At 39.5% G+C, this 16812-nt stretch overlaps 4 protein-coding genes across 5 annotated transcripts; 1 reads left to right on the top strand and 3 right to left on the bottom strand.

Moving 5' to 3' along the window:
- Window positions 1-24: 24 nt before the first annotated feature.
- LOC109093173 (exosome complex component MTR3) lies at window positions 25-1220 on the top strand. The gene has a single exon (XM_019106897.2). The coding sequence runs from the start codon at window positions 25-27 to the stop codon at window positions 1105-1107; it is 1083 nt and encodes a 360-aa protein (XP_018962442.2). The 3' UTR covers window positions 1108-1220.
- Window positions 1221-3308: 2088 nt separating this feature from the next.
- On the bottom strand, window positions 3309-7117 carry tmppe (transmembrane protein with metallophosphoesterase domain). 2 transcript variants are annotated; one of them, XM_042727571.1, is made up of 6 exons: window positions 6688-7001; window positions 5864-6144; window positions 5424-5534; window positions 4125-4290; window positions 3877-4016; window positions 3309-3740 (listed from the first exon to the last, which is right to left on the bottom strand). In XM_042727571.1, the coding sequence occupies exons 2-6, from the start codon at window positions 6069-6071 to the stop codon at window positions 3550-3552; spliced, it is 816 nt and encodes a 271-aa protein (XP_042583505.1). In that variant the 5' UTR covers window positions 6072-6144; window positions 6688-7001; the 3' UTR covers window positions 3309-3549. The 2 variants fall into 2 exon arrangements, with proteins under 2 accessions (XP_042583505.1, XP_018962432.1); XM_019106887.2 differs by having other exon boundaries at window positions 5864-7117.
- A 683-nt stretch (window positions 7118-7800) lies between these two features.
- mtbl (metallothionein-B-like) lies at window positions 7801-8348 on the bottom strand. The gene is made up of 3 exons (XM_019106903.2): window positions 8192-8348; window positions 8047-8112; window positions 7801-7954 (listed from the first exon to the last, which is right to left on the bottom strand). Exons 1-3 carry the CDS (start codon window positions 8214-8216, stop codon window positions 7854-7856), a joined length of 192 nt encoding a protein of 63 aa, XP_018962448.1. The 5' UTR covers window positions 8217-8348; the 3' UTR covers window positions 7801-7853.
- A 203-nt stretch (window positions 8349-8551) lies between these two features.
- Window positions 8552-14694, bottom strand: gnao1b (guanine nucleotide binding protein (G protein), alpha activating activity polypeptide O, b). Its single transcript, XM_019106889.2, has 8 exons — window positions 14187-14694; window positions 14042-14084; window positions 12938-13079; window positions 12276-12436; window positions 12023-12151; window positions 10850-10979; window positions 9981-10134; window positions 8552-9891 (listed from the first exon to the last, which is right to left on the bottom strand). Exons 1-8 carry the CDS (start codon window positions 14302-14304, stop codon window positions 9704-9706), a joined length of 1065 nt encoding a protein of 354 aa, XP_018962434.1. The 5' UTR covers window positions 14305-14694; the 3' UTR covers window positions 8552-9703.
- Between the last annotated feature and the right edge of the window lie 2118 nt (window positions 14695-16812).

Here is a 16812-nt window from a genome sequence, read left to right as displayed (position 1 = left end):
CGTAAACACGTGGGTTTATTGAAAATGCCTGTTGACACAAAACGTATCCGTGGACCGGAGGAATCGCAGTCCCCGCTGTTATTTCTTTCTCCAGACAAAGCTCCCAAGGCCAGCAGCAGGCAAGGCGTCAGGGGGAATGGAGAGGTGCGGCCGATGTTTGCGCGTTGCGGGCTGATCAGCCAGGCTAAGGGCTCCGCATACCTCGAGGCTGGAAACACCAAGATTATATGCTCGGTGTACGGGCCGAGAGAAATCGAACGCAAGGACGAAACCGACATGAAAACCGGTCGCCTTGTTTGCGACTTTAGGCTCGCGCCGTTTTCATGTCTGAAACGGGGAGCCTGGATCCAAGGCAGCGAGGAAAGAGATCTGTCCCAGACTCTACTGGAGAGTTTGCAGCCCGGAGTTTGCCTACACAGGTACCCGCGCTCTCAGATTGAGGTTAATGTCATGGTTCTGGAGAACGACGGCTCGATCCTTGCGCATGCGGTGACCTGCGCCTCTATGGCCCTGGCGGATGGCGGCATTGAAATGTATGATGTGGTGTTGGGATGTACGCTGCGGCAGAATGGAAAAACGTGTCTCGTTGACCCTTCATACTCAGAGGAGTGTGGGAGCTGGCAGGAGGGTTACGGGGAGAACCAGGGATGTGTCACCGTGGCTCTGCTTCCCAATCTGAATCAAGTGTCTGGTCTGACTGCGGACGGAGAGTTGCGGGAAGACGCGCTGGCCGATGCTGTGAGAAGCTGCATGGATGGCTGTCACAAACTCTATCCGGTGCTACAGCAAGCGCTGACGCGGGCTGTGAAGAAGAAAGCTCCTCCACCGGAAATAGACTTTTACATGCCACAATCCTTACGTTTTGTTTTGAGGGAAATAAAAGTGAATATATTGTTTATGTGCATTGCTTATACATGCTTTCTACACTTAAAAGTGAAACAGCGTAGTAATGATGAAATAAACGTATCTGAAGTTGCAAAAATATTTGCTATTACTCTTAACTCCACAAGTGCTGTTTACTGCTTATGCAGTAGGTATGCTTGCAAATGTATGACCCTGGGGCACAAAATCAGTCGTAAGTGTTTTATTACATTATCTGAACGCTGAATGAATAAGCTTACCATTGATGTATGATTTGTTAGTATAAGAAAATATTTGGCTGAGTTACAACTATTTGAAAATCTCGAATCTGAGGATGCAAAAAAATAAAATTAAAATCGAAATATTGAGAAAATCGCCGTTAAAGTTGTCCAAATTAAATTCTTAGCAACTCATATTTACTAATCAAAAAATTAAAAAAAAGTTTTGATGTATTTTAAGTAGAAAATTACAAAATATCTCCATGGAATATGACTTAATATCCTAATGATTTTGGCATAAAAGAAAAATGTATAATTTTGACCCATAAAATGTATTATTGGCTATTGCTACAAACATACCCATGCTACTTATATTTAGTTTTGTGGTCCAGAGTCACATACAGGTGCATCTCAATAAATTAGAATGTTGTGGAAAAGTTCAATTATTTCAGTAATTCATCTCAGATTGTGAAACTCGAGTATTAAATAAATTCAGTGCACACAGACTGAAGTAGTTTAAGTCTTTGGTTCTTTTAATTGTGATGATTTTGGCTCACATTTAACAAAATCCCACCAATTCACTATCTCAACAAATTATAATATGGTGACATGCCAATCAGATAATCAACTCAAAACAACTGCAAAGGTTTCCAGAGCCTTCAAAATGGTCTCTTAGTTTGGTTCACTAGGCTACACAATCATGGGGAAGACTGCTGATCTGACAGCTGTCCAGAAGACAATCATTGACACCCTTCACAAGGAGGGTAAGCCACAAACATTCATTGCCAAAGAAGCTGGCTGTTCACAGAGTGCTGTATCCAAGCATGTTAACAGAAAGTTTAGTGGAAAGAAAAAGTGTGGAAGAAAAAGATGCACAACCAACCGAGAGAACCACAGCCTTATGAGGATTTTCAAGCAAAATCGATTCAAGAATTTGAGTGAACTTCACAAGGAATGGGCTGAGGCTGGGGTCGAGGCATCAAGAGCCACCACACACAGACGTGTCAAGGAATTTGGCTACAGTTGTCGTATTCCTCTTGTTTAGCCTCTCCTGAACCACAGACAATGTCAGAGGCGTCTTACCTGGGCTAAGGAGAAGAAGAACTGGACTGTTGCCCAATGGTTCAAAGTCCTCTTTTCAGATGAGAGCAAGTTTTTATTCATTTGGAAACCAAGGTCCTAGAGTCTGGAGGAAGGGTGGAGAAGCTCATAGCCCAAGTTGCTTGAAGTCCAGTGTTAAGTTTCCACAGTCTGTGATGATTTGGGGTGCATCTGCTGGTGTTGGTCCATTGTGTTTTTTGAAAACCAAAGTCACTGCACCCGTTTACCAAGAAATTTTGGAGCACTTCATGCTTTCTTCTGCTGACCAGCTTTTTGATTTCATTTTCCAGCAGGATTTGGCACCTAACACACTGCCAAAAGCACCAAATGTTGGTTAAATGACCATGGTGTTGGTGTGCTTGACTGGCCAGCAAACTCACCAGACCTGAACCCCATGGAGAATCTATGGGGTATTGTCAAGAGGAAAATGAGAAACAAGAGACCAAACAAGGCAGATGAGCTGAAGGCCACTGTCAAAGAAACCTGGGCTTCCATACCACCTCAGCAGTGCCACAAACTGATCACCTCCATGCCACACCGAATTGAGGCAGTAATTAAAGCAAAACGAGCCCCTGCCAAGTATTGAGTACATGTACAGTACATGAACATAATTTCCAGAAGGCCAACAATTCACTAAAAATGTTTTTTTTTTTTTTTTGGTCTTATGAAGTATTATAATTTGTTGAGATAGTGATTGAGATTGAGATTTAATAGATTGAGATTTATTTAATACACGAGTTTCACAATTTGAGTTGAATTACTGAAATAAATTAACTTTTCCATGACATTCTAAATTTACTGAGATGCACCTGTATATAAAACAACATGCAGCTCACATGGTATTTTTAGAAAAGATGCATTTTGAGACTAGTGATTTGGTATAGTAATAACCTTTAATCAAAACTTTTGTCACAACATAAGTCCCTGATTGACTCACAAATGTGACAGTCGAAACAGTGCGCTGAATTAATTTTGTCATTAAAACTGATGAAAGGGGCCTGAGTAAATACATCTAGTAAAAAAAAAAAAAACTAAACTGGCACTTTTGGAATGTCAATATTCAAATATTAAAGTGCTTGGATTTTTAGCATGTTTTGGCAAACAAATTACAATACCACATTAAGAAAATAGATGGCAACTAAAACGTGTAAAATGTGTCTCATTCTCTATAGTAAAACGGACCTGTTTTAAGATTGCTCAAGCAAATTGTAGTGCAAACTCTTGTATATTGGACTGATATAGTGCATAATTATGCATACATTACTATGTAATACATGTATAACTGTGTGACAGCATGCAGGGAAATGAGGTAATGAACATGTATGGATGCAATTGTGTGTTGATCCCTGCACTGCACAGTGTGAGGCTCTCAAGCACGTTTCAGTATAATGTTTGTAATTTCTGAATGGCTTGCAATTCTCATCGGAATGCCATAATGACCGGTTCCAGGGGTCACGTAGACCATAGTGTGTTCAGAGACACGGTAGAGTCCACAGAAATATGGATTCATCAGGAATGCCAGGATGGTGAGGGGGAACAGCTGACCAGCGTGTGTGTGACCTACACAAATGCAAAATTGCATTTTGAGTCCAGGAGAGGACAGAAATTAAGCTTCAGCAGCATACTCCTACATTTTTACTTTACAAAACACCAAAGAATCTAAAAGACCCCAAAAACTGAATTGATATTTACATACCTGAGAGAACCAGACTGATGTCTGGCCGCTGCTGGAGGGCCTGTTTAGCAGCATGAGGCTGATGGGCGAGAAGAATAATAGGACTCTCTGCACTGCAGCCACTGAGAGCTTTCTCAACATCCATGCCATGGCCTGGGTATCTTTAAACAAAGCAACACCATGAACATGAGCCCAGTACAAGGCACACAATATGCATCGGATTTGTATGTATTCAAATGAGCCTGACAATGGCATCAATGTGAACTGACCGAAGCATGCGGGCCTCGAGGTCATCAATGCCAGCAAGGCAAATCCAGTCTTGCGGTTGTTCAGGACGGAACACTTTTGCGTGGCTGTTATGAAGAGCCTGAATCCCCATTGAGCCCAAGAGCTCAAACCAGCCTTCAACATCAGCAGTGTAGTAGTCATGATTGCCTGAAAGTCACACAATAATGAATGTGAAGATGTGCACAAAATGTGCATTTACATCCTTTTCACTAGTTCACACTTACATATAATAAACAGGGTAAAGGTTACGCGTATTTGGCGTGCTGTCCGAGGGGAGGGCTCAGAGCTCTGAATTTTGGCCCGAACCTAGAGTACCCCCCCACCAGGTTAGGATAGGAATAGTTGTAAGTGCGGAGATGGGGTGGTGGAGGGATGCTGGAAAACTGTCAAGGAACAGAGATAAGTTTGCTGTGTATATATACACACCCTTATCTTGTTAACTGGACTGATTACTGATTATGCTCCTCTCGTATTAATTTAAATATCTGAACTTGCTCCTCCCGAACTTTGTTAAAGGGGTCATCGGATGCAAAATTCACTTATACATGTTGTTTGAACCGAAATGTGTGGTGGCAGTGTGTGTACACAACCACCCTATAATTCTAAAAATCCACCAAGTGTTTTTTTTTTTTTTTAAATCCCGATAAATCCAAACCACTTTCTTATATCAAGCCATTCTCAGATTCTTGGCAGAATGACTCAGTTCTGCACAGGCCCCTCCCATGATTGTTGATTGACAGTGTCGTCAGTCTTTGGTTTTATCGAAGACCCGCCCTGAGTGAGCTGTCTTCATTCTGCCATTCATTCAATGCCGGAGCGGGTGTAGACAAGATTGTCTCCCAAGCAATTGAGGTGATTACATTTGTTTTTGAAGTGGATGTGTCCCTGATCTACCTGAATACGTCTATGTTAGCGCGAATCATTCGTGATCCAGCTTCACCTACAGTAGAAGTGAGTATAAGGTTCTTTTATGAATCTAGCTAGTTAGCAAATTTCACAACGAATGTGGCTAAAATTTACCGTCTCTCAGAGAACAGTGCGTCACCCTACGGAAGAGAGGGGCGGGGTGCGTGGGGCTCATTAGCATTTAAAGGGACATGCAAGGAAACAGATCGCTATGAACAGAGGGTGTTGTTTTACACTACCATCGAGAAATTTTAACCAAAGTATGTTATAGACTTTTCATTAAGACCCTGAAGAATCATATCAGCTTGTGGAAAATGGGCATCCGATGACCCCTTTAAAAAAACATCATGTATCAAACAGCTACTAAGACAGACCTGTAGCAAAATAGGAGCCCAGTTGGGCCTTCATCTGTCCCAGTGGTTCTGCAGCGATCCTCAATCGAGTCACCTGAGAGTCAGTCAGATCACCGACAATCACCACCACATCTACAGCAACAAACACAAGGAGAAAATTCAATATCAGGTACATGTTATAGGGATAGTCCACCCAAAAAAAAAGAAAATTCTGGCACCATTTGCATGTAGTTACAAACCTGTAACACTCACTTTGTTCTGTTGAACAAAGATATTAAGATTTGGATACAGTTGGGTTACCAACATTCTTAAAAATATCTGTTCAACAGAAGAAAGAAAGTCATACAGGTTTGAAATGACACATGAGGGAGAGTAAAGGATGACAGAATTTACATTTTTTGGCATGCTATCTATTTAATAACCCTTTAAAGATTACACAGACACCATATAATTGTAATTACCTGGGTTCAGCTCATTCACCATAGTCACAATGCGCTGCAGTTTGGAGCGGCCTACTGTAGGTCCCAGATGTATATCGGACAGAAGCACAAACCTGAGCCCGTTTAGAGACTCAGGGAGCTTCTCTACTGGGATCTCCACCTCAATTACTCGTGGAGGCTGGGCTGCATTTACCAACCCATACACTGCCAGTATCGCGGTTAATATCATTGCCAACACTATATGACTGCCTGATCCGCTCGCGACCGCATCCTCTTCTCCTCCTCGGCTGCGGGAGAGAAGCCTGCGAAGGCGGGTAAGGCAGCCAAAAACAAACAGGAAGAACAGTAGGATGACATAAATGCCCAAACAGGAGAAACTCAGCAATGATAACCAGTGTGGCTCAGTGTCCACGAGGAAAAACATGCATAGGTAGCTCCCGTGCACCAGAGTAAGAAACAGCAGGACGAGAAGACGCCAGCATCTCTGCGGGACAGAAGGTGCACCCCTGGCTCCGCATAGCCGCCGCACCACGCGTTTCCAGATGTAAAGAGAGCCGAGGAGCAGCAGGGAGTTGATTAAGAGGAGAAACTGGACACGAAACAACGAAGCGCGAGTGTTTTTGTTCACCCGCTCTGAGATTAATGTTCTGGATATGAGGATAGAGAAAAAAACAACTCCCGAGGCGATTCCTACTTTCAACTCGGCGGAGAGGCGCCCGAATCCAAACATACTGACCGTCATGTGCTCGGTCACTGACCCCGGCACAGGTTGTTGCAACTATACTACATTCATTCTCATGACCGCACGGTATAACTTAAAAGAACGATAAAAGAGCTCCTCATACCTGTCAATTCATTTGAGTCATGCTCTTAACTGGGGCATGGGAGAACAACACAAAACTACTTCCGCAGACAAAGACGTGTGATGCCTGCTATGATAACAACATGAAGAATACTGTTGCGGCTCGCGGTTGCCTACTAGAAAGGGCATATAGACATTGCTACACACTCAAGCGTGATCAACGTCCACTACACAAGTCGCAATCGTGTAAACGAATTAAAAATAAACACGTCGGTCTTTTAACAGCGCCTCTTTCTGCGTGACAAGTGTGTGCGCTAATGTCATTGGCTCGTCACGTTACAGAGGCGTGGCTAATGTGACGCACTTAATTCTGATTGGAAAGGATCTCAATATTATTAACACAAACATTTTTGTAATCATTGTACAGTATCTTACATAAAACGTTATCACCTAAGAATGAGCTGTTTGCTACATTTATAACCAATGTTTGCTACATTTATGTAACCAACTCCATTTCTGTTATTTTTTTTTCTTCATTTTTGAAATTTTGAAGCTATTTATTTAGGTCATATAACTTTGGTTTGATAATGTGATATAGCAAAAATATTACAATTAATTTAAATAGGAAAAATGTTTTCAGGTTGTCTTTTGTAATGTCTCAATACTTAATACACACAGTGTCAAATGTATACATCCAAAATAGCAGTTAAATTTTAGGAATCGTATCCCTCACATCTGAAAGCTGAATAAATACGCTTTCCATTGACTGATATATGGTTTGTTAAGACAGGAACATATTTGGCTGAGATACAACTATGTGAAAATCTGCAATCTGGGGGTGCAAAAAAATAAATTAAATAAATAAATTCTAAATACTGAGAAAATCGCCTTTAAAGTTGTCCAAATTAAGTTCTTAGCAATGCATACTACTAATAAAAAACATAAGTTTTGATATTTGTACAGTAGGACATTTACAAATTATCTTCATTGAACATACTTAATATCTTAATGATTCTTGGCGACCATTTTGCCCCATGTAGCCAATGTTTGACCAGTGTATTGTTGACTATTGCTACAAATATACCCGTGCTACTTTTTTATAGTATAACAAAACGACATCCTTTGATTAAATCAATAACCACAACAAATGCAGGAGTACACGGCGGTATTGTATGTTTTATTATTACAGGAACACAGTGTCACAGACTTTCATTTGCAGCAGTGTGTGTCGCACGATTTCTCCTTGTCCTTGCACGCGCTCTCGCAGCCCTTCTTGTCCTTACTGCATTCAGATGGACAACTGCCGCAACCTACCGGGGCGAAAAGAGGGAAATTATTTCATTCTGCGGAGTTCTGGGTGAAGTGATGTTTAATATGCCAAAGGGTTAGTTATTCGACTCACTTTTCTTGCTATGTGCGCACTTGCAGTTGGGGCATTTGCAGTTTTGCCCGCAGTTACAAGATCCAGCTACAACACAGACAGATGGTCTTACCGTATTCTCTTGCTAAAATTACTCAGACTGCATATATTTGGTTTGTTTACTTACATTTCGAACAGTCACACTGGTCCATTTTGGCACCTTAATTCCAACGAACGTATGATGCTTCCGTGGAAAAGTCTGGTACAAAAAAAATCTAATCGCTCATTCGTGCGTCACAATCACGTGGGAACGTCATACGCGTGAGCGCGCTGATGGATGAACTTGGGATCTCGCTCAGTTTTATGTGGGCATCAGACAAATATAATAGGAATGCCTGGCTTTACTCTTATCTTTCACGCTGATCTTATTTTATGTATTTATGTAACTACTGCCATCATAGACGCAGCCCAGTTCTTGATAACTGCAGATTAAACCACTGTAGACTAACCATGCTAAAGGAGGGACAAATCAGTACACAGCCAGTAGTTGGTGCTAAAGTGTTTTCTTTTTTAATGTAAACATTTCATTGGTCGGTCAGAAGACTAAACCCAGCAGTTACAGTGCAGTATTACCCCAAGGGAGGAAAGAGGACATTCAGTGCACCAAACAAACAAATCCATCCACAGCAGAGAAAGAGGAAAAGACATCTGAGTTAAGTAACAGCTCATGGTTGAATAAAGAATGTGCATGCATCGCACACGCACACGCATCTGTACACACTCTCACACGTCATTATGTCATCAGTTAAAGAGAGTGAGTTAAAAAGAAGCAATAGCTCATTCGTTCAGTTATATATGAATCTGAATGACTGTCTTAATATTTACGCTGTTCTCCATCTAAAGTCTGAAAGCTAGTTTGTTTGTATTCATTGCCCGACATTGATAGGGTGCACAAAGTGTGGGGCATACAAAATATGTAAATACATGCGCTTATAGTATAAATAAATAAACTACAGAGTAATTTATACAGAAATAAAAACTGAAAAGATTTGGAACTATTTGTGCTCATGTTGAGTGAGAATGTTGTCAACATCATCACACTTTGTAAGAGGCTTCATTTGCTGAAAGGCATTTTATGTCACAGCCTGAAGCCAGCGCGTAAGCAGAGTCCCAAAGAGGGGCGATGCCAGGTCTGCAACAACTTTGGCTTAAAGAGCTGCCCTGGACAACATTCAGTTTCTGAAATGACATTCAGCTCTTCTAAATGATTCACCATGTATCTTGCTCATAGTCCCTCAATATTTTTAGATTTTAAGCCTGCAAGAGTCAGTGATCCTTCCGGGTTTTTGAGATCATTTTAGTTTAGGATCATACCAGCACTTGGAAGTCTCTTACACAGCAGAGAACCTTTGTGAGTTATCACCTGACAAACACTCTCACCTTACACTCACACACATGCACTCATGCTTAAAGCATCTATGCCCGGCCAAACGCTCATCTTTACACTATACATGCACACCCATACGTTATTTACTCCAGCAAAATGTACTGACAAACTACAAAGGAAACTAAGGGATAAATATTCTGAACAAAAAACTGACAGAGTGAAATGAAATAGGGTAGTGCCTTGGCCAAAGTCACAGGGGTGTCAGTTCAGTCACTTGTTAGCATTTGGATAGGCAACAAGCGAAGTCGGATCTCAGTAGAGGCCACAACCACGCAGGTTATTGGCGATGATGATGTCAGTGACAGCATCAAAGACCACTTGGATGTTTCCTGTGTCTGTAGCGCAGGTTAGATGACAGTAGATCTCTTTGTTAGGGGAGCGATTCTTACTTTCAAACTGACCCTGTATATATGTAGCCGCCGCTTCGAATGTATTTGGGCCTACAGGAAAGATGAAGAGGTGGAGTTTTTTTGAGCCTTTTTTATATCTGTAAATTTCTTATGTACACGTGTGTGCATAGCTGTTGTACCTGTGTATTCTGGGAAGCAGATATTCAGTGGAGATTTCACAATCTTTTCTCCAAAAAGGTCCTTCTTATTAAGGAAAAGGATGATGGACGTGTCAACAAAGAACTTATTGTTACATATAGAGTCAAAGAGCATCAGAGACTCATGCATACGGTTCTGCAGGGAAGAGAGAGAAAATATTGAATCAAACATTTGTATTTTTTAAACTGCATAATTACCATGAGCATTTAAACTCTGCTAGCTTGTTAAATCTGTTTTTTTTTTATATTATATTTAGAATATATATATGTAGCATTTTTTATAAATGTGTGTGTAAAATGTAATTATATAATAATTTATAACCAATCAAATAATTTATATTTGTAAATCTATATATAAATGTGCATGTGTGTGTGTGTGTGTGTGTAAAAAAATGTATATATTAAATGAATATATACATTTCGTGGCCTAGTGGTTAGAGAGTTTGACTCCTAACCCTAAGGTTGTGGGTTCGAGTCTCGGGCCGGCAACACCACGACTGAGGTGCTCTTTAGTAAGGCACCGAACCCCCAACTGCTCCCGGGCGCGCAGCATAAATGGCTGCCCACTGCTCCGGGTGTGTGACCACGTTTTTTTTTTCACCACTTATGATTTAAAAAAAGAACACTAATTAATTCTGAGTATGGGTCATCATACTTGGCTGTATATCACGTCAGTTCACACTTCACTTTTTTGGTGATTCAGATCAACTTCAGGTTGACCATTGAAGGATTGTTTTAGAGAACAAATAGCAAATGCAAAGATGGAAATTTTTGAACTGATTTACCACAAAATGTTGTGAGTGTACAAGCTGTATAAATGATCAGGTGTAAGTCTAGGTGTAATAGGTCACCGTGGTTTCGTCTTCATGGAGCATTTGGTCATATCCACTCATTGCAACACAGAAGATAATGGCTGTCACATCCTCAAAGCAGTGAATCCATTTTTTCCTCTCTGATCTCTGTCCCCCCACATCAAACAGCCTGGGGACAAAACATCACACACTTTAAGGACACATGCAAAGCCATGTACATGCATGTGTGCACATACACAAGAAACACAATGCATGTTAAGAAACAAAATAGGTCGACCAAAGATATCAGATTTGCACTGTCTAAAACACTGGTAAAGTGAATTAAAAGGAACGATTTTCCAATTCCTTATGTCAATTACTTAAAACTTATACAGATTATACAGATCTTGTAATTTCTGCTATTTAACATCTGAGTTCCTTTTCATTCAACAAATATTTCCAATCATTTTTTTTTCTAAATTTATTAAAAAACAAATTAAATCAAGTCAGATTTATATTGTGCTTTTTACAATAAACACGGTTTCAAAGCAGCTTCATACTAATATGTCTTAAAATTTACACTGAGCAACTTTAGGGCTGGGTGATTTGACAATATGTGACCCTGGACCACAAAACCAGTCTTAAGTTGCTGGGGTATATTTGTAACAATAGCCAAAAATACACTGTATGGGTCAAAATTAATGATTTTTCTTTTATGCCAAAAATCATTAGGATATTAAGTAAAGATGATGTTCCATCAAGATATTTTCTAAATTTCCTACTGTAAATATATCAAAACTTAATTTTTGATTAGTAATTTGCATTGCTAAGAACTTAATTTGGACAACTTTAAATCAATTTTCTCAGTATTTAGATTTTTTTGCACCCTCAGATTCCAGATTTTCAAATAGTTGTATCTCGGCCAAATATTCTTACTATCATAACAAACATACATCAATGGAAAGCTTATTTATTCAGCTTTCAGATGATGTATAAATCTCAATTTGAAAAACTGACCCTTATGACTGGTTTTGTGGTCCATGGTCACATATGTGTTGCTATTTGAATGAACCCGGTTCAGATTCAGCTCTATATATTTGCTTATATTATGCAGACATATACAGTTTGATAAGGTATAATAACATGATTTTAGAAGGCCTGGAAAAATCCTCACTTTTGAATTCCCAATAAATAATGCATTTAACTCATGAAACATAACTATTCAGCAGATACCTAAAGTTAAGGTTCTTGAAGGAAAAATGGGTCTCAACGATGCCAGTAGTTTTGACTCGGGTTCGAAGAATATCCTGTTCAGTTGGGAGGTAATCTGGAGATCCAATGCGCTGCAAACAGTCTAGGTAACTGAAACACACAACACCCGTGTGCATTTTAAAATATGTATTATGATACATAGGGTGTGTAGCATTACACCTGACAGTGATATGCTCATTGCATCATCTCATGTGTGTCTAACAGTGGGACTTACTATTGGGCAGAGTCGTTGAGCTGATACTCTCGTGAGCGGCTAAAGCAAGCTTGAGTCCCAGCATCAGCCCACAGACGAATCATGGCAGCCAGCAGTTCTGTTGAATATGGCTCTGTGTCTTCCATACGACTGACCACATCAAATACCATCTTACCATCTGCCTATAAACACACTCCAAATGTTACAAACATTCTGTTAAATGCATATAAGTGCAGAATGACACCCACTTAATGTGCATTGCATTGGCAATCACAATGATATTCTCTAACTAATGCACTAGGTGTCACTGTAGCTCAGTGCATCCTCTGGGAAGTGGGATTTGGGTAATGCAAGGTGAGTTCAATCACCAGGAAAATCTAATGCAAACATTAAAGAACACTGTAAATCAAAACAAGGATATAGGTAACAGTAGGCAAACTGTCCTGTTGTTTTCCTCTCCTTGTATTGTTGTATCAAAACAATTATATTATTAAGTATTAAGATGTTTGAACAAAAGTAATACATATAATGATATATTAAAACATTATATACAGATTAAATGTTTCATAAAAAAAAACAAAAAAAATGTACTTTATTTGAATATTTAAGAAATTCACACTTGCCACTTGCACTTCATTATCTCAAAGTCAGTTCAGAAGAGCGTGTGCATGTAATATACATACAGTTCTGCCCTTGTCTGCGTACTCTATACCAAGAGTTTCCATTGCTCGTAAGATGGTGGCGAGGCTCTGAATGGTGTTGCTATAGACCACAGGTTTAAACTGCTTTATGTCGTCTCCAGAGAACCCATCTTCATGGATAATCCTGACACATACACACAACAGAGAATAGACATTATAGAAACAAGTGCACTATTCAAACACAACAGAACTGAAATTATGTGTGTTCATATATGCATATGGCTGGATATGTCGTTGCAGAAGCAGTTTGATTAGAGATTATGCAACAATCAGTCATGTGCTTCTACAGGATGCATAACCCAAGTTGTTGGTCCCCTTAATATTTTAAACCACAAGTTAAACTGTAACTATACAATAACTGTCTAACAGTAATAAAAAAGTTAAAGTGTAACTAGTAAGAGTGTATTTAAAACCTTAAAATATATCCTAAATCTGAGATATAGTTGTGGATGCTTTGAATTACAAAAACTGCAGAGATGCTGGTGGAGTAAAATGAGTTTGATCTGTAAAATGATATTTAATAATACAACACAGCTGGCCACAAGAGTTTAAAATAGTTGTATGTGCATCCATAGTTATTCAAATGTATGGTTAGGTGGCATAGTCCTGGTAAATCTGTTTAATGGGCGGATAACGCTAAACGAGACTGCAGGGATCAGGCACTAAAAGCCACCCATTAAGATTAATACAGAGAAAGATTCTAATGTCTCACACACACACACACACACACACACTCTCTCTCTCAAGCACACACTGTCAGATGACAAAATGAACAGAAGGCCTTAATGCATAACATGGCACAACACACAAATGCAGATCCAGATTAAATGCACAGCACATGACAAAAACGTGAAACATAAAGGAACTGGAGACCAAGCCAGCAGAGACAGCGACGAGGTACACTGCACACATGCTACTAACACACACACACACGCAGCGCTGTCTCTTGGGGTGCGCTTGTTTCAGCACTACCACACACTGAACAGCGCGACACAAACACTTCCCAACCTTAAACCGTTTAAAAACACGACTGAACCTAAAAGAAAATGCACACAATCACGAAGCATGTTAAAACCCCGCACTTACTTCATCTGTTTGACGATGGTGCTCTTCCCCGACTCCCCTCCGCCTGCGGAGACACAGGTTGTGTCAGTGCTGTCACACACACACACACACACACACACACACACACTTACACACATGCAGCATCCTTATCCCTGGGACGACTTACCCAGCAGCAGTAATTTGACATCTTTGGCTGCGCTTAATCCGTCTTCCTTCAGGTTTTTCTCGATCGCTTTGCTCCGGTCCAGAGCCGCGCGCTCCTCTGCACTTAACGTGCATCCCATTGCAAGACCGAGAGTCGGGACGCGCGACAGCTGTATCCCAAATATCCGTCTCTGTCCCACACTCTCTCCTCTCTCGCTCGCTCAGTCTGCCGATTGTTGCTAAAGCATCCAAGCCGAATTGAGGTCAGGTACAGGCTCGCACTCCGGCCTCTTGATTGGGAGGAGGTTGCTGCTCCTGCTCGCGCTCCGGATCGCGGGTGTCTATTGGGCGGCGGCACGAGATCCTCTCTTCCTGTAGTTCCCTCCTCATGCGCGAGGGGCAAACCCCTCTCATCGCGCTGACGTCACACGAGGAGCAGGGCTCGCGAACATCTGTTTTGTTGCAGCCGAAATATAGCTATATCTCTGAGGTTGTTTGGTTTGTTTGTTGACGTATTGGATATGTCCCACGTTCTGCTCATTTTTATTTATTTTATGTTTTGTTGTAAAACTGTAGGCCTATTTTAGTATTTTGTGGAGCCATACAAAATTTTTACATTTTAAAATTCAAATGTTTTATTTAACAACCATCATCGCACACCTGCAGGTAATAGTTAGGTGCGCAGGAACAAAGACAAAAAAAATAAAAAAATAAAAAAAAAAAAAAAAATTTTAAAAACCCAAGACAAAAGACAAAAGAAAAGGAAACCTTAAGAAAATCCTGCACACTACCAATACTTGGAAAAGTATCAAAACTGCTTTTGATACTTTTGCAAGTATTGGTAGTGTGCAGGATTTTCTTTTGTTTCTTAAAATTCAAATATTCAACAAACAATGGCTGGACATGTTCCAGTCCTCTAATTTGATTAGGAGTGCAATTTCTCTCTTGCTTTTTTCGCTCAAATACGCTGTTCCAGACCAACTTTTAGCTTTTAGACTGTGCATTATGGAGGCTTATTTCTACCATGGAATAAAAAAAAATAATTAATTAAACTTTTTTTCCTCACAAAATGAGCACAATTTTGACTTTTTCCTCTTGCAATTCTGAGTTTATATCTCACAATTCTGACTCTTTTTTTTTGTTGTTAGATATAAAGTGATATAAAACTGAATTGCAAAATGTAAGCTCAGAATTCAGAGGAATAGCAAAAATTCCAATTGTGAGACAAAGTTTGAATTTATAAAGTTAGAATTTTGAGATGTAATCTCGCAATTAATTTTTTAAATTCAGTTTAATAAATAAGCATCCATAGGTTATTGTTTGGCAATATGCAAAAACTAAATGTGTTGGCTTCTTTTATTTGAAATGATACAAATAAACCAATTTTTGTCTGCAACATAAATTAGTCAATTTCTTAAAAATAACTTGGTTACAGAACTATTATAAACACAATATTACAGCTGACAATTGTGTGTAATTATATATTTTATTATATGTGTGTGTAGGAGAGATTTCAAAATGTCTCCATTTTATTTACTGTTATTCACCAAATCTAATTTGTACAGTGATGCTTTTAAAAATTACATTCATATTTATGCAATTAGAAGATGCTTTAAAACAACTTAAAGTGCATTCAAGGTAAACATTTAAATATGTGTGTCCCTGTCCCTGAAATCCCTGTCCCAGCCAAGTTACATGAACATCTTTAGTTTAAAAAAAACTGCAGTAATGGAGCACAGATATACTAATATATAATACAAATATTCTCTCCTACACCCTCCCAATCTTACAGCTCTAAAAGATTCCTGTGGATTTCTCTAATGCCTAACCGCTGGCATATGAGCCAGATGTTCTGCTGCTGGATTTTAGATAGCGACACATAATAATGCTTTAAGAGTTTGTGCTTCAGCAACTGTTATATGGGTGAGATGCTTTAAAAAAAGGAGATCACTGAGTGAGTTTTTAAAATCTAGTGTTAATCTCTGGAGATCTTAGGATGGCCTCACGCAAGATTTTAAAATAAATGCATGCGCATACATCATCATTTCACGCTTAGTGTTATTCTTCTGGCTTTCTTTCGTCGGCCTGAATGTCAATGTTTGCACAGAAAAAAATATTGTGAATATTTGTGACGCAGAAGGGATATTGTGCATATACAAATAAATAAATGCATATACTTCTAGGTAAAGATAAATATCTAACTGATTCTTTGAAATGTGACCAAGGGGAGGGGAAAATGTAATGCATAACTTCAGCTTTGATTTCATGCCAAGCCCAGCCCTAACTGCACAGGACTCTTTAGTTTCTGAACACACCAGTGACTCACACACAGGTCACTCTGATGGATTACTTTACTAAGATCAAGAGCAATATCGAGCCACATTGCCTGCTTAACATGCTTTTATCTTTATTACCAGGGTGGAGACAAAATCACAGACCCTCCTTCATAAGCGCTAACGTATGTTGAAATATCATTACATAATCATATGTGTGTAGCATTTATTTTTTTGAGCGAACTAAAATCAAGGAAATCTTTACATTTCTTGCTAAATGAAAGTATAAATAAAACAGTTATCAAAACATGTCACCGGACAAGTAACAATGGAACTGTTGAGTAATTTTCTCTGGTATTTAATCACCAGGTTTTT

The sequence above is a fragment of the Cyprinus carpio genome, chromosome B7 (genome assembly GCF_018340385.1).
Source record: "Cyprinus carpio isolate SPL01 chromosome B7, ASM1834038v1, whole genome shotgun sequence".
In the NCBI taxonomy this organism is placed as follows: domain Eukaryota; kingdom Metazoa; phylum Chordata; class Actinopteri; order Cypriniformes; family Cyprinidae; genus Cyprinus; species Cyprinus carpio.
The sequence above is the reverse complement of the archived record's forward strand: the minus strand, read 5'-3'. Positions and strand labels throughout refer to the sequence as shown.

Excerpts from the sequence above, each read along its gene's own strand:
- LOC109093173 (XM_019106897.2), top strand. The coding sequence starts at position 25 with ATGCCTGTTGACACAAAACGTATCCGTGGACCGGAGGAATCGCAGTCC.
- tmppe (XM_019106887.2), bottom strand. The coding sequence starts at position 6,584 with ATGACGGTCAGTATGTTTGGATTCGGGCGCCTCTCCGCCGAGTTGAAA. Across the intron at positions 4,291-5,423 it reads GGGCTCCTATTTTGCTACAG|GCAATCATGACTACTACACT; the intron begins GTCTGTCTTAGT and ends TGTGACTTTCAG. Across the intron at positions 4,017-4,124 it reads CTCGAGGCCCGCATGCTTCG|ATACCCAGGCCATGGCATGG; the intron begins GTCAGTTCACAT and ends CTTTGTTTAAAG.
- mtbl (XM_019106903.2), bottom strand. The coding sequence starts at position 8,216 with ATGGACCAGTGTGACTGTTCGAAAT. Across the intron at positions 8,113-8,191 it reads CCAGTGTGACTGTTCGAAAT|CTGGATCTTGTAACTGCGGG; the intron begins GTAAGTAAACAA and ends TCTGTGTTGTAG. Across the intron at positions 7,955-8,046 it reads GTGCGCACATAGCAAGAAAA|GTTGCGGCAGTTGTCCATCT; the intron begins GTGAGTCGAATA and ends TCGCCCCGGTAG.
- gnao1b (XM_019106889.2), bottom strand. The coding sequence starts at position 14,304 with ATGGGATGCACGTTAAGTGCAGAGGAGCGCGCGGCTCTGGACCGGAGC. Across the intron at positions 14,085-14,186 it reads TGTCAAATTACTGCTGCTGG|GCGGAGGGGAGTCGGGGAAG; the intron begins GTAAGTCGTCCC and ends GTGTCTCCGCAG. Across the intron at positions 10,980-12,022 it reads TTCAAGAACCTTAACTTTAG|GCTGTTTGATGTGGGGGGAC; the intron begins GTATCTGCTGAA and ends TTTTGTCCCCAG.